This window comes from Procambarus clarkii, chromosome 22 (genome assembly GCF_040958095.1).
Source record: "Procambarus clarkii isolate CNS0578487 chromosome 22, FALCON_Pclarkii_2.0, whole genome shotgun sequence".
Lineage (NCBI taxonomy): Eukaryota > Metazoa > Arthropoda > Malacostraca > Decapoda > Cambaridae > Procambarus > Procambarus clarkii.
The window spans coordinates 46,630,776-46,645,337 of NC_091171.1; the positions used below are offsets into that span (position 1 = coordinate 46,630,776).

At 46.7% G+C, this 14,562-nt stretch overlaps 1 protein-coding gene across 5 annotated transcripts in view; it reads right to left on the bottom strand.

Moving 5' to 3' along the window:
* Positions 1-14,562, bottom strand: part of LOC123758952 (lachesin) — a gene marked incomplete at its 5' end in the record, with an annotated part of 125,359 nt that overhangs the window by 18,832 nt on the left and 91,965 nt on the right. For all 5 annotated transcript variants that reach the window (XR_011229354.1, XM_045743728.2, XM_069328955.1 and 2 more), the window contains 1 exon segment: positions 1,965-2,150. Coding sequence is in view for 4 of the 5 variants with exons in the window: in XM_045743728.2 (XP_045599684.1) it covers positions 1,965-2,150 (186 nt within the window).

A 14,562-nucleotide genomic window follows, 5' to 3' on the forward strand; every position in this document is an offset into this window, starting at 1 on the left:
GCGCGCCCTTGTACAACTAACTCACAATTTTAACCAGTTTACAGTGATTGTCTGCAGTTGGCCGTGTGCCAGCAACCGTAGCGAATGTTTATTGATATGTTAGACATGTTTTGATGAGGTAGAAGACCAAAATAAGAAAGTAAAGATAGAGGAACGTCCTGGAGGGTGGAGCGACATTCATCCACTCCGACCGCTGGTGGGCGATTGGGTGAGAAGGCCGCCCGGGAAGAGGAGGGCTCCCAGGGAGGGCAGAAAATGGACCAGCCCAACCGGGGGAGTCCACACTCACGGCATTCGAAAAGCAGAGAGATGTCAGGTGAAACATTTATTGTGTGTGATTCATTTCAGTTATGTGAATATAGGGAAACATTTTTATTGGCATGTCGATGGGTTGCAAGTTTGTCTGGGGAAGGAGTTGCTGAGAACTTCGAAGTCAGCAGAGAGGGAGTAGTTGATGAGACTCCAAGGCTGTGGAACGTACTGAGCTCTGTGGAAGAGCAGCCATACAGTGAGGAGCAGGACCTCAAGCTGTGAGAAGAGGAGCAGTGGAATGAAAAAAAAAAGTTTCACATGCTTCTGTGATACCAGTGGTGGAGCACCATTGTTGTCAAGGAAGACTTCATAGTGTAGCAGCCGGGAGAGCTGTGGAGGACCCTGGTAGACGGTTCTAGGAAAACCTGAAGATGTCAGGGTAGTGAACTTCCAGATGTGGAAAAGAAGTTCTTATTGACCACTTGTAGGGAGTTGGTAGAGTGTTTGGTTGTCATTAGCGTGCAAGACGCAGTGAAAGGTGGGTGATTGATTACCATTTTTGTGCCAAGGAGTATTTATACTGAAGTATAGAGTTACAACTGTAGGCTGGATTACCTGCAGAGATATAGATATGTTCTACGACTGACAAGGTGATTGGTTATCATTTTTGTGCTAAGAAATATTTATGTTGATATTTATTGAATTATAGCCATAGGCTGAATTGCCTACAGATATTTATATGTTCCAGATTTGGTAGTGTAATGTCATATTGTACTGCATGATTTACCCACTTGGTGAGTCTGATAGTATAAGTGGTGAGTTAGAAGTTAGGCTAACACTTGATAAGCAGATGATAGAGCCCTGATGGGATTGGATGCAATCTGATTGCAATAGCATAGAGTATTGAAGATTGAAGTTGTTATTGTATCTTGCGTATGTTTGTATATGTTCTCTGTATATTAAATGTTTATAACTAGAAGGTGTTTGCCCTTGTCCTAGTGAGGCTTCCCAGAAAGTAGAAAAGAGAGAGAAAGAACCACAGCTGTGGACAGGGTAGAATAGAATAATAATAAGAGAAAGGGGATTGAGGTCATACCAAATAAGGAGAGAGTGGGGAGTCACGGCGGCTCGAGTGGGTGTGTGCACGTGACAACGAGGTCAGTATTGGAGCCGCATCCCCTAAACGTGTGACGTTGAGCCCCTCTCCAAGTGCCAGAAGCACCCAGGGTGATCAGGTCAAAATAAGCGCTCTACGGAATTTTGGGTTGGTTGTCCAAAAGGAAGGACGGATAACCGACCAACATCAACAACATCATAATAGAGCCTTGCTAGTACCCAGCAGGAGCCCCATCAGTACCCAGCAGGAGCCCCATCAGTACCCAGCAGGAGCCCCATCAGTACCCAGCAGGAGCCCCATCAGTACCCAGCAGGAGCCCCATCAGTACCCAGCAGGAGCCCCATCAGTACCCAGCAGGAGCCCCATCAGTACCCAGCAGGAGCCCAACCAGTACCCAGCAGGAGCCCCATCAGTACCCAGCAGGAGCCCCACCAGTACCCAGCAGGAGCCCCACCAGTACCCAGCAGGAGCCCCACCAGTACCCAGCAGGAGCCCCACCAGTACCCAGCAGGAGCCCCACCAGTACCCAGCAGGAGCCCCACCAGTACCCAGCAGGAGCCCACCAGTACCCAGCAGGAGCCCCACTAGTACCCACCTGGTGTTTCATGGGGTCGGTGTTGATCTGACACATGTACTCTCCGGAGTCGTTCCTCCTGACGTCCTTGATCTTGAGCTCCCATGTCTTGTGGTCAGAGTGGATGACGTTCATGCGGTTGTTGTGGGTGATGACTCGGTTGTGGATGGCCAGGATGGCCTTGGTGTCCGCCTTGATCCACGCCACCTGCCGGGGACCACCACGCTCCTGTTAGCTCCTGCCCTCACCTGGGGCACGGCCCGGGGGCAGGCAGGGCCGGCCGGGCGCAGGGAGGGGCTAGGGTACGGAGGGTAACAGGACAGGACAGGGAGAAGGTAGGGTAGCTAGGGTGGGAGTGGGCACAACTTGGAAGGGTTCAGGATAAGGCTTTGGGATGGGACAGGGGGGAAAGGAATAGTGCCCAACCATTTGTGGACGGTCGGGGGTTGAAAGCCGACCTGCAGGAAGCAAGACCGTCGCTCTACCGTCCAGCCCAAGTGGTTGGGTAGGGGAGTGGAGTGGAGGGAAAGGAAGAGAAGGGAAGGGACCAGTGCATAGGAAGAGAGGAAACCTAATCATAAAATAAATATAAATAACGTGGCATGGTAAGTATGGAGTGTATGATTTGTGTGTATTGTGTTGTGTTGTGTATTGTGATGTATATTGTGGTGTGGGCGTGTGGCATGTCACCTTGTGTCTCTCTCTCTGACAGTCCAAGAAAATGCAGTCTGCCCACCCTTCTCTTTCTTGCCTAATTTGTGTCGCCTGGTCATAGGATTCTATTAAGCCCGTGAGGCAAGACTGACCATCCCTGAACCCATGCTGGTGGTGTGTTACAAAGCTATTTCCCTCCAGATGCTCTACGAGCCTTTTCCTCACGATCTTCTCCATCACCTTGCATGGTATACTTGTTAGGGCGTGTGAAAGTACTCGCCTATTTGTGCTTGCAGGATCGAGCTCTAGCTCTTGGAACCCGCCTTTCTAGCCGTTGGTTGTCTAATGTAATAACTCCTGACCTATTTCCTAACCGTATCTGTGTTTAAAGTTATGAAGGGAGTTGGCCTCTACAATCTACTCCTTCAGTTCATTCCATTTACTCACTACCCGCACGTTAAAAGAAAAGTTCTTCTCTTACCCTTGTTCTATTGATATTCTTTGTAAGAATTTCCTGATAAAACTTTGTCAATCCTAAGTATTTTATATGTTTGTATCATGTCCCTTCTACTTTCTAACAACGTCAGGTTTAGTTCCTTCAATCTGTCTTCGTATCTCATCCCTCGCAGCTCTGGGACGAGTCTCGTTGCAAACTTCTGCACCTTTTCGAGCTTGCTTATGTGTTTTTTTAGATGGGGGTTCCATGTTGGGGCGGCATACTCTAAGACTGGCCTCACGTGTGTGTGTTTGTGTGTGTGTATGTGTGTGTGTGTGTGTGTGTGTGTGTGTGTGTGTGTGTGTGTGTGTGTGTGTGTGTGTGTGTGTGTGTGTGTGTGTGTGTGTGTGTGTGTGTGCGTAGTGTGTGTGTGTGTGTGTAGTGTGTGTGTGTGTGTAGTGTGTGTGTGTAGTGTGTGTGAGAAGTGACTGTATTGAGTGTGTATTGTGTGTGTGTGCACAGAAGCTTCAGTACTTCTTGAGGAGCTTCAGTACTTCGTGTTGAGCTTCAGTACTTGTTGTGGAGCTTCAGTACTTCTTGTGGAGCTTCAAAACTACTTGTGGAGCTTCAGTCTTTCCTGTGGAGCTTCAGTACTTCCTGTGGAGCTTCAGTACTTCTTGTGGAGCTTCAGTACTTCCTGTGGAGCTTCAGTACTTACTGTGGAGCTTCAGTACTTCTTGTAGAGCTTCAGTACTTCTTGTGGAGCTTCAGAACTTCTTGTGGAGCTTCAGTACTTCTTGTGGAGTTTCAGTACTTCTTGTGGAGCTTCAGTACTTCTTGTGGAGTTTCAGTACTTCTTGTGGAGCTTCAGTACGTCTTGTGGAGCTTCATTACTTTTTATGAAGCTTCACTACTTGTTATGGAGCTTCAGTACTTATTTTAAAGCTTCAGTACTTATCGTGGAGTTTCAGTACTTCCTATAGAGATCCAGTACTTCTTGTGGAGCTTCAGTACTTCTTGTGGAGCTTCAGAACTTCTTGTGGAGCTTCAGTACTTCTTGTGGAGCTTCAGTACTTCTTGTGGAGCTTCAGTACTTCTTGTGGAGCTTCAGTTCTTCCTGTGGAGCTTCAGTTCTTCCTGTGAAGCTTCAGTACTTCTTGTGGAGCTTCAGTACTTCTTGTGGAGCTTCAGAACATCTTGTGGAGCTTCAGTACTTCTTGTGGAGCTTCAGTACTTCTTGTGGAGCTTCAGTACTTCTTGTGGAGCTTCAGTACTTTCTGTGGAGTTTCAGTACTTCTTGCGGAGCTTCAGTATTTATTGTGAAGCTTCAGTACTTATCGTGGAGCTTCAGCACTTCCTGTGGAGCTTTAGTATTTATTGTGGAGCTTCAGTACTTCTTGTGGAGCTTCAGTATTTTTTGTGGAACTTCAGTACTTCTTGTGGAGCTTCAGTATTTTTTGTGGAGCTTCAGTATTTATTGTGAAGCTTCAGTGCTTCTTGTGGAGTTTCAGTTCTTCTTGTGGAGCTTCAGTACTTCTTGTGGAGCTTCAGTACTTTCTGTGGAGTTTCAGTACTTCTTGTAGAGCTTTAGTATTTATTGTGAAGCTTCAGTACTTCTTGTGGAGCTTCAGTATTTATTGTGGAGCTTCACTATTTTTGTGGAACTTCAGTACTTCTTGTGGAACTTCAATACTTCTTGTGGAACTTCAGTACTTCTTGTGAAGCTTCAATAGTTCTCGTGGAGCTTCAGTACTTCTCGTGGAGCTTCAGTACTTTTTGTGGAGCTTCAATACTTCTTGTGGCGCTTCAGTGTTTCTTGTGGAGCTTCAGTACTTCTTGTGGAACTTCAGTACTTCTTGTGGAACTTCAGCACGTCTTGTGGAGTTTCAATACTTCATGAGGAGCTTCAATGCTTCTTGTGGCGCTTCAGTGCTTCTTGTGGAGCTTCAGTACTTCTTGTGGAGCTTCAATGCTTCTTGCGGAGCTTCATTACCTCTTGTGGAGCTTGAATACTTCTTATGGAGCTTCATTACTTCTTGTGGAGCATCAGTACTTTTGGTGATGAAAGGGAACAGTAGAGCAACAGAAGTGCATTTACATCGCATCAGGCTTGGATACCCATGTGCATGGGAAACAGGCTTACAGGTTCCGGAAGATGAGAGGAAATGTCAACACTGTGGAGAAATGCCCGACAGACCACTGGAACATTATCTAACACAGTGCACAGTTACAAACCCATGAAGATTTCAACTTAGATTCAACAGAGCATAAGTTGTTAAACACATGGGGCAAAATCTTACTGAAGCGACCATACGAGTCATAAATACTCATACTCCGCCCAAGTAAAACAGAAACAAGCAACACTTAGTGGGCCAGCCAGAGGCGTAGGGCCCGCGCAGGAATATCCCTGCAAAAAAAAAAAAGTACTTTTGGGGGAACTTCAGTACTTCTTGTGGAGCTTCAATACTTCTTGTGGAGCTTCAATACTTCTTGTAGAGCTTCAGTACTTCTTGTGGAGCTTCAATACTTCTTGTGGAGCTTCAGTACTTCTTTTGGAGCGTCAATACTTCTTGCGGATCTGCAATAATTTTTGTGGAGCTTCAATACTTCTTTTGGAGCATCATTACTTTATGTGGAGCTTCAGTACTTCTTGTGGAGCTTCAGTACTTCTTGTGGAGCTTCAGTACTTCTTGTGGAGCTTCAGTACTTCTTGTGGAGCTCCAGTACTTCTTGCGAAGCTTCAATATTTCTTGTGAAGATTCAGTACTTCTTGTGGAGCTTCAGTACTTCATGTAGAGCTTCATTATTTCTTGTAGAATTCAATACTTCATATAGAGCTTTTATACTTCTTGTGGAGCTTCATACTTCTTGTGGAGCTTCAGTACTTCTTATGGAACTTCAGCACTTCTTGTGGAGCTTCAGTACTTCTTATGGAGCTTCAGTACTTCTTATGGAGCTTCAGTACTTCTTATGGAGCTTCAGTACTTCTTATGGAGCTTCAGTACTTCTTATGGAGCTTCAGTACTTCTTGAAGAGTTTCAGTACTTCTTGTGCAGCATCATTACTTTTTTGGGAACTTCAGTACTTCTTGTGGAGCTGCAATGCTCCTTGTAGAGCTTCAGTACTTCTTTTGGAACATCAGTACTTCTTGTGGAGCTTCAGTACTTCCTGTGGAGCTTCAATTCTTCTTGCGTAGCTTTGGTGCTTCTTGTAGAGCTTCAGTACTTTTTGTGGAACTTCAGTACTTCTTGTGGAGCTTTAATACTTCCTTTGGAGCTACAGTACTTGTGGAGCTTCAGTTTTTATTGTGGAGCTTCAGTACCTCTTGTGGAGCTTCAGTACCTCTTTTGGAGCTTCAGTACTTCTTGTGGAGCTTCAGCACGTCTTGTGGAGCTTCAATACTTTTTGTGGAGTTTCAATACTTTTTGTGGAGCTTCAGAACTTCTGGTGGATCTTCAGTGCGACTTGTAAAGCTTGAGTACTTCTTGTAGAGCTTCAGTGCTTCTTGTTGCGCTTCAATCCTTATTGTGGAGCTTCAATACTTCTTGTGAAGATTCAAAAATTCTTGTGGAGCTTCAATACTTCTTGTAGAGCTTCAATACTTCTTGCGGAGCTTCAATAATTCTCATGGAGCTTCAATACTTCTTTTGGAGCTTCAATACTTCTTGCGGAGCTTCAATAATTCTTGTGGAGATTCAATACTTTTTGTGGAGCTTCAATACTTCTTGCGAAGCTTCAATACTTCTTGTGGAGCTTCAGTACTTCTTGTAGAGCTTCAATACTTCTTGCGGAGCTTCAATACTTCTTGTGGAGATTCAATACTTCTTGTCGAGCTTCAATATTTCTTGTGAAGCTTCAGTACTTCTTGTGGAGCTTCAGTACTTCTTATGGAGCTTCAGTACTTCTTGTGGAGCTTCAGTACTTCTTGTGGAGCTTCAATGCTTCTTGTGGAGCTTTGGTACTTCTAGTGGAGCTTCAGTACTTCTTCTGGAGCTTCAGTGCTTCTTGTGGAGTTTCAGTACTTCTTGTGGAGCTTCAGTACTTTTTGTGGAGCTTCAATATTTCCCGTGGAGCTTCAGTCCTTCTTGTGGAGCTTCAGTACTTCTTGTGGAGCTTCAGTACTTTTTGTGGAGCTTCAATATTTCCTGTGGCGCTTCAGTACTTCTTGTGGAGCTTCAATGCTTCTTGTGGAGCTTTGGTACTTCTTTTGGAGCTTCAGTACTTCTTCTGGAGCTTCAGTGCTTCTTGTGGAGCTTCGGTACTTCTTCTGGAGCTTCAGTACTTCTTGTGGAGCTTCAATACTTCCTGTGGAGCTTCAGTACTTCGTGTTGAGCTTCAATAATTCATGTGGAGCTTCAATGCTTCTTGTGGAGCTTCAGTACCTCTTGTGGAGTTTCAGTACTTCTTGTGGAGCTTCAGTACTTTTTGTGGAGCTTCAATATTTCCTGTGGAGCTTCAGTACTTCTTGTGGAGCTCCAGTACTTCTTTCGGAGCTTCAGTACTTCTTGTGGCGTTCAGTACTTCTTATGGAGCTTCAATACTTCTTGTGGAGCTTCAATACTTCTTGTGGAGCTTCAGTACTTCTTGTGGAGCTTCAATACTTCATGTGGAGCTTTAATGCTTCTTGTGGAGCTTCAGAACCTCTTGTGGAGTTTCAGTACTTCTTGTGGAGCTTCAATACTTCTTGTGGAGCTTCAGTACTTATTGTGGTGCTTCGGTACTTCTTGTGGAGCTTCAGTACTTCTTGCGGAGCTTCAGTACTTCTTGTGGAGCTTCAGTACTTGTTGTAGAGCTTCAATACTTCCTGTGGAGCTTCAGTACTTCTTGTGGAGCTTCAATACTTCCTGTGGAGCTTTAGTACTTCTTGTGGAGCTTCAGTAATTCTTGTGGAGTTCAGTACTTCTTGTGGAGCTTCAGTACTTCTTGTGGAGCTTCAGTACTTCTTGTGGAGCTCAGTACTTCTTGTGGAGCTTCAATACTTCTTGTGGAGCTTCAATACTTCTTGTGGAGCTTCAGTACCTCTTGGGGAGCTTCAATGCTTCTTTTGGAGCTTCAATACTTGTTGTGGAGATTCAATACTTTTTGTGGAGCTTCAATACTTCTTGCGGAGCTTCAATACTTCTTGCGGAGCTTCAATACTTCTTGTGGAGATTCAATACTTCTTGCAGAGCTTCAATACTTCTTGCGGAGCTTCAATACTTCTTGCGGAGCTTCAATACTTCTTGTCGAGCTTCAATATTTCTTGTGGAGCTTCAGTACTTCTTGTGGAGCTTCAATACTTCATATGGAGCTTCAATGCTTCTTGTGGAGCTTCAGTACTTCTCTTGGAGCTTCCGTACTTCTTTTGGAGCTTCCGTACTTCTTGTGGAGCTTCAATACTTATTGTGGAGCTTCAATACTTCTTGTGGAGCTTCAATACTTCATGTGGAGCTTCAATGCTTCTTGTGGAGCTTCAGTACTTCTCTTGGAGCTTCCGTACTTCTTTTGGAGCTTCCGTACTTCTTGTGGAGCTTCAATACTTATTGTGGAGCTTCAATACTTATTGTGGAGCTTCAATACTTCTTGCGGAGCTTCAATACTTCTTGTGGAGCTTCAGACTTCTTGTGGAGCTTCAGTACCTCTTGTGGAGCTTCAATACTTATTTTGGAGAGTCAATACTTCTTGTGGAGCTTCAATACTTCTTGTGGAGCTTCAGTACTTCTTGTGGAGCTTCAGTACTTCTTGTGGAGCTTCAGTAATTCTTGTGGATCTTCAGACTTCTTGTGGAGCTTCAGTACTTCTTGTGGAGCTTCAATACTTATTTTGGAGCGTCAATAATTATGGTGCAGCTTCAATACTTCTTTTGGAGCTTCAATACGTCTTGTGGAGCTTCAAAATTTCTTGTGGAGCTTCAATATGTCTTGTAGAGCGTCAATACTTCTTGCGGAGCTTCAATAATTCTTGTGGAGCTTCAATACTTCTTTTGGAGCTTCAATACGTCTTGTGGAGCTTCAGAACATCTTGTGGAGCTTCAATACTTCTTGCGGAGCTTCAATCATTCTTGTGGAGCTCCAATACTTTTTTTGGAGCTTCAATACGTCTTGTGGAGCTTCAAAAGTTCTTGTGGAGCTTCAATACTTCTTGTAGAGCTTCAATACGTCTTGTAGAGCATCAATACTTCTTGCGGAGCTTCAACAATTCTTGTGGAGCTTTAATACATCTTTTGGAGCTTCAATACGTCTTGTGGAGCTTCAATAATTATTGTGGAGCTTCAATACTTCTTGCGGAGCGTCAATAATTATTGTGGATCTTCAATACTTCTTGTGGAGCTTCAATACTTCTTGTGGAGCTTCAATACTTCTTGTGGAGCTTCAATATTTCTTGTGGAGCTTCAGATCTTCTTGTGGAGCTTCAATACTTCTTGCGGAGCTTCAATAATTCTTGTGGAGCTTCAATACTTCTTGTGGAGCTTCAATATTTCTTGTGGAGCTTCAGTACTTCTTGTCGAGCTTCAATACTTCTTGTGGAGCTAAAATACGTCTTGTGGAGCTTCAATTCTTCTCGTGAAGCTTCAATATTTCTTGTGGAGCTTCAGTACTTCTTGTGAAGCTTCAATACGTCTTGTGAAGCTTCAATATTTTTTGTGGAGCTTCAGTACTTCTTGTGGAGCTTCAGTACTTCTTGTGGAGCTTCAGTACTTCTTGTCGAGCTTCAATACTTCTTGTGGAGCTAAAATACGTCTTGTGGAGCTTCAATACTTCTTGTGAAGCTTCAATATTTTTTGTGGAGCTTCAGTACTTCTTGTGGAGCTTCAATACTTTTTGTGAAGCTTCAATATTTCTTGTGGAGCTTCAGTACTTCTTGTGGAGCTGCAGTAGTTCTTGTGAGGCTTCAGTACTTCTTGTGGAGCTTCAGTACTTCTTGTGGAGCTGCTTCTTAACATCCTGTGGAGCTTCAGAACTTATTGTGGAGCTTCAGTACTTCTTGTCGAGCTTCAATAATTCTTTTGGGGCGTCAATACGTCTTGTGGAGCTTCAATACTTCTTGTGGAGCTTCAGTAATTCTTATGGAGCTTCAGACTTCTTGTGAAGCTTCAATACTTCTTGTGGAGCTTCAATACTTCTTTTGGAGCTTCAATACTTCTTGTGGAGCTTCATTACTTCTTGTGGAGCTTCAATACTTCTTGTGGAGCTTCGTTACTTCTTGTGGAGCTTCAATACTTCTTGTGGAGCTTCGTTACCTCTTGTGGAGCTTCAATACTGCTTGTGGAGCTTCAATTCTACTTGTTGAGCTTCATTACGTCTTGTGGAGCTTCAGTACTTCTTGTGGGACTTCAGTACTTCTTGTGGAGCTTCAGTACTTCTTGTGGAGCTTCAATAATTCTTTTGTAGCGTCAATACTTCTTGTGGAGCTTCAATACTTTTTGTGGAGCTTCAGTAATTCTTGTGGAGCTTCAGACTTCTTGTGGAGCTTCAATACTTCTTGTGGAGCTTCAATACTTCTTGTGGAGCTTCGTTACTTCTTGTGGAGCTTCAATACTTCTTGTGGAGCTTCAATTCTACTTGTGGAGCTTCATTACTTCTTGTGGAGCTTCAATACTTCTTGTGGAGCTTCAATACTTCTTGTGGAGCTTCAATATCTCGCGAGAGACAGCTGTGTTTGATGAGTGAAAGTGAGCGTGAAAGAGGCCCAGCAAGGAAGTATTTACAAGGGTGAGGAGACCGGCTAGCTAGGGTGAGGGGGGCCGGCTAGCTAGGGTGAGGGGGGCCGGCTAGCTAGGATGAGGGAGGCCGGCTAGCTAGGGTGAGGGGGGCCGGCTAGCTAGGGTGAGGGGGGCCGGCTAGCTAGGGTGAGGGGGGCCGGCTAGCTAGGATGAGGGAGGCCGGCTAGCTAGGGTGAGGGGGGCCGGCTAGCTACACCAGGGAAGGCACAACTAGTCAAACAAAACAGAGACTTCACCACACGTTCAGCTTCTCTGCTGACGTCTGGCTCATACAAGAAAAATACAATGAAATACAACTCTTACTCGTAACTCTAAATAAAGGAATGAGGGAGGAGCGGGGGCGGGGAAGTATATATCAATATATATATAAAGGGAATGTATTAATTTAAGAGAATAGTCCAAAATATACAAATACACATAAGACAATAAAAGTATGCAGGTTTTGGGCGGTGTTATGTATATATATACAAAATGTATGAGGGAGCTCTGGTCTGAGGTGGGTATGAGGAGCCAGAGCCCCGGGTGTGAGGTTGTATGAGGAGCCAGAGCCCCGGGTGTGAGGTGGGTATGAGGAGTCAGAGCCCCGGGTGTGAGGTTGTATGAGGAGCCAGAGTCCCGGGTGTGATGTTGTATGAGGTGCCAGAGCCCCGGGAGTGAGGTTGTATGAGGAGCCAGAGCCCCGGGAGTGAGGTTGTATGAGGAGCCAGAGCCCCGGGTGTTAGGTTGTATGAGGAGCCAGAGCCCCGGGTGTGAGGTTGTATGAGGTACCAGAGCCCCGGGTGTGAGGTATGAGGAGCCAGAGCCCCGGGAGTGAGGTATGAGGAGCCAGAGCCCCGGGTGTGAGGGTGTATGAGGAGCCAGAGCCCCGGGAGGGAGGTTGTATGAGGAGCCAGAGCCCCGGGAGTGAGGTTGTATGAGGAGCCAGAGCCCCGGTTGTGAGGCTGTATGAGGAACCAGAGCTCCGGGTGTGAGGTATGAGGAGCCAGAGCCCAGGGAGTGAGGTATGAGGAACCAGAGCCCCGGGTGTGAGGGTGTATGAGGAGCCAGAGCCCCGGGTGTGAGGGTGTATGAGGAGCCAGAGCCCCAGGAGTGAGGTTGTATGAGGAGCCAGAGCCCCGGGTGTGAGGAATGAGGAGCTAGAGCCCCGAGTGTGAGGTATGAGGAGCCAGAACCCCGGAAGTGAGGTTGTATGAGGAGCCAGAGCCCCGGGAGTGTGGTTGTATGAGGAGCCAGAGCCCCGGGAGTGAGGTTGTATGAGGAGCCAGAGCCCCGGGTGTGAGGTATGAGGAGCTAGAGCCCCGGGTGTGAGGTATGAGGAGCCAGAGCCCCGGGAGTGAGGTATGAGGAGCCAGAGCCCCGGGTGTGAGGTATGAGGAGCCAGAGCCCCGGGTGTAAGGTTGTATGAGGAGCCAGAGCCCCAGGTGTGAGGTTGTATGAGGAGCCAGAGTCCCGGGTGTGTGGTTGTATGAGGAGCCAGAGCCCCGGGTGTGTGGTTGTATGAGGAGCCAGAGCCCCGAATGTGAGGGTGTATGAGGAGCCAGAGCCCCGGGTGTGTGGTTGTATGAGGAGCCAGATCCCCGGGTGTGAGGTATGAGGAGCCAGAGCCCCGGGTGTAAGGTTGTATGAGGAGCCAGAGCCCCAGGTGTGAGGTTGTATGAGGAGCCAGAGCCCCGGGTGTGTGGTTGTATGAGGAGCCAGAGCCCCGGGTGTGTGGTTGTATGAGGAGCCAGAGCCCCGGGTGTGAGGGTGTATGAAGAGCCAGAGCCCCGGGCGTGAGGGTGTGTGAGGAGCCAGAGCCCCGGGAGTGTGGTTGTATGAGGAGCCAGAGCCCCGGGTGTGAGGGTGTATGAAGAGCCAGAGCCCCGGGCGTGAGGGTGTGTGAGGAGCCAGAGCCCCGGGAGTGTGGTTGTATGAGGAGCCAGAGCCCCGGGAGTGAGGTTGTATGAGGAGCCAGAGCCCCGGGTGTGAGGTATGAGGAGCAAGAGCCCCGGGTGTGAGGTATGAGGAGCCAGAGCCCCGGGAGTGAGGTATGAGGAGCCAGAGCCCCGGGTGTGAGGTATGAGGAGCCAGAGCCCCGGGTGTAAGGTTGTATGAGGAGCCAGAGCCCCGGGTGTGAGGTTGTATGAGGAGCCAGAGCCCCGGGTGTGTGGTTGTATGAGGAGCCAGAGCCCCGGGTGTGTGGTTGTATGAGGAGCCAGAGCCCCGGGTGTGAGGGTGTATGAGGAGCCAGAGCCCCGGGTGTGAGGGTGTGTGAGGAGCCAGAGCCCCGGGTGTGTGGTTGTATGAGGAGCCAGAGCCCCGGGTGTGTGGTTGTATGAGGAGCCAGAGCCCCGGGTGTGTGGTTGTATGAGGAGCCAGAGCCCCGGGTGTGAGGGTGTGTGAGGAGCCAGAGCCCCGGGAATGAGGTTGTATGAAGAGCCAGAGCCCCGGGTGTGAGGTATGAGGAGCTAGAGCCCCGGGTGTGAGGTATGAGTAGCCAGAACCCCGGGAGTGAGGTTGTATGAGGAGCCAGAGCCCCGGGAGTGTGGTTGTATGAGGAGGCAGAGCCCCGGGAGTGAGGTTGTATGAGGAGCCAGAGCCCCGGGTGTGAGGTATGAGGAGCTAGAGCCCCGGGTGTGAGGTATGAGGAGCCAGAGCCCCGGGAGTGAGGTATGAGGAGCGTGAGCCCCGGGTGTGAGGTATGAGGAGCCAGAGCCCCGGGTGTAAGGTTGTATGAGGAGCCAGAGCTCCGGGTGTGAGGATGTATGAGGAGCCAGAGCCCCGGGTGTGTGGTTGTATGAGGAGCCAGAGCCCCGGGTGTAAGGTTGTATGAGGAGCCAGAGCTCCGGGTGTGAGGTTGTATGAGGAGCCAGAGCCCCGGGTGTGTGGTTGTATGAGGAGCCAGAGCCCCGGGTGTGAGATTGTATGAGGAGCCAGAGCCCCGGGTGTGTGGTTGTATGAGGAGCCAGAGCCCCGGGTGTAAGGTTGTATGAGGAGCCAGAGCTCCGGGTGTGAGGTTGTATGAGGAGCCAGAGCCCCGGGTGTGTGGTTGTATGAGGAGCCAGAGCCCCGGGTGTAAGGGGGCTTATTACCGGTTTCGTAAAAATTGTTCAATTTGTTTATAAATGTATTTATGAAATGGTTATAGAAATCGCTGCAACTGGTCCTAGTTTCACCATCACACCCTAAACAGAAAAGGAGAAAAAAAATACACAACGTATTATGCAACGAATTTTCAACATTTTCAAAAAATTTCAGGGAACACATGTGTCAACTAAAATCATTTCTATAACACTCAGATATTAAACTAACACATAGTAAAGGATTGTGTTGATCAGTTTTATAAAAAAAGTGTTTAGTGCAATAATATAATTATTCAAAGTTACCCTTCCAAAAATATGCAATATATGATGTTTATAAATTTTTGTAAAATCAACAAATGGACTTTGGACTAAAATGTTTAAATAGGTTTGTAGAAACACAAACTCTACATATAAGGTGTAATTTGCATGTAAATTGATTAATAAATGAAAGCTGAGAAACACCTTGAAGTTGTAAATTACTTTCCAGAGTAAAATAAAGATCCAAGTTCGGCCACCTGTAGCTGAGCTTGACTTCGACAGATTTCGTTCATAATTGGCACCCTTGCAGATAGGCATCCATTGAGCAAGGTGTGCAAGTTTCATGCAAATCCCCTGATAAAAAAAAACGAGAAAAAAAAATTGGCAAAAAAAAAAAAAAAAAAAAAAAAAAAAAAAAAAAAAAAAAAAAAAAAAAAAAAAAAAAAAAAAAAAAAAAAAAAAAATTACATATAAATATATTGCACATACATATTACAATTATTACAA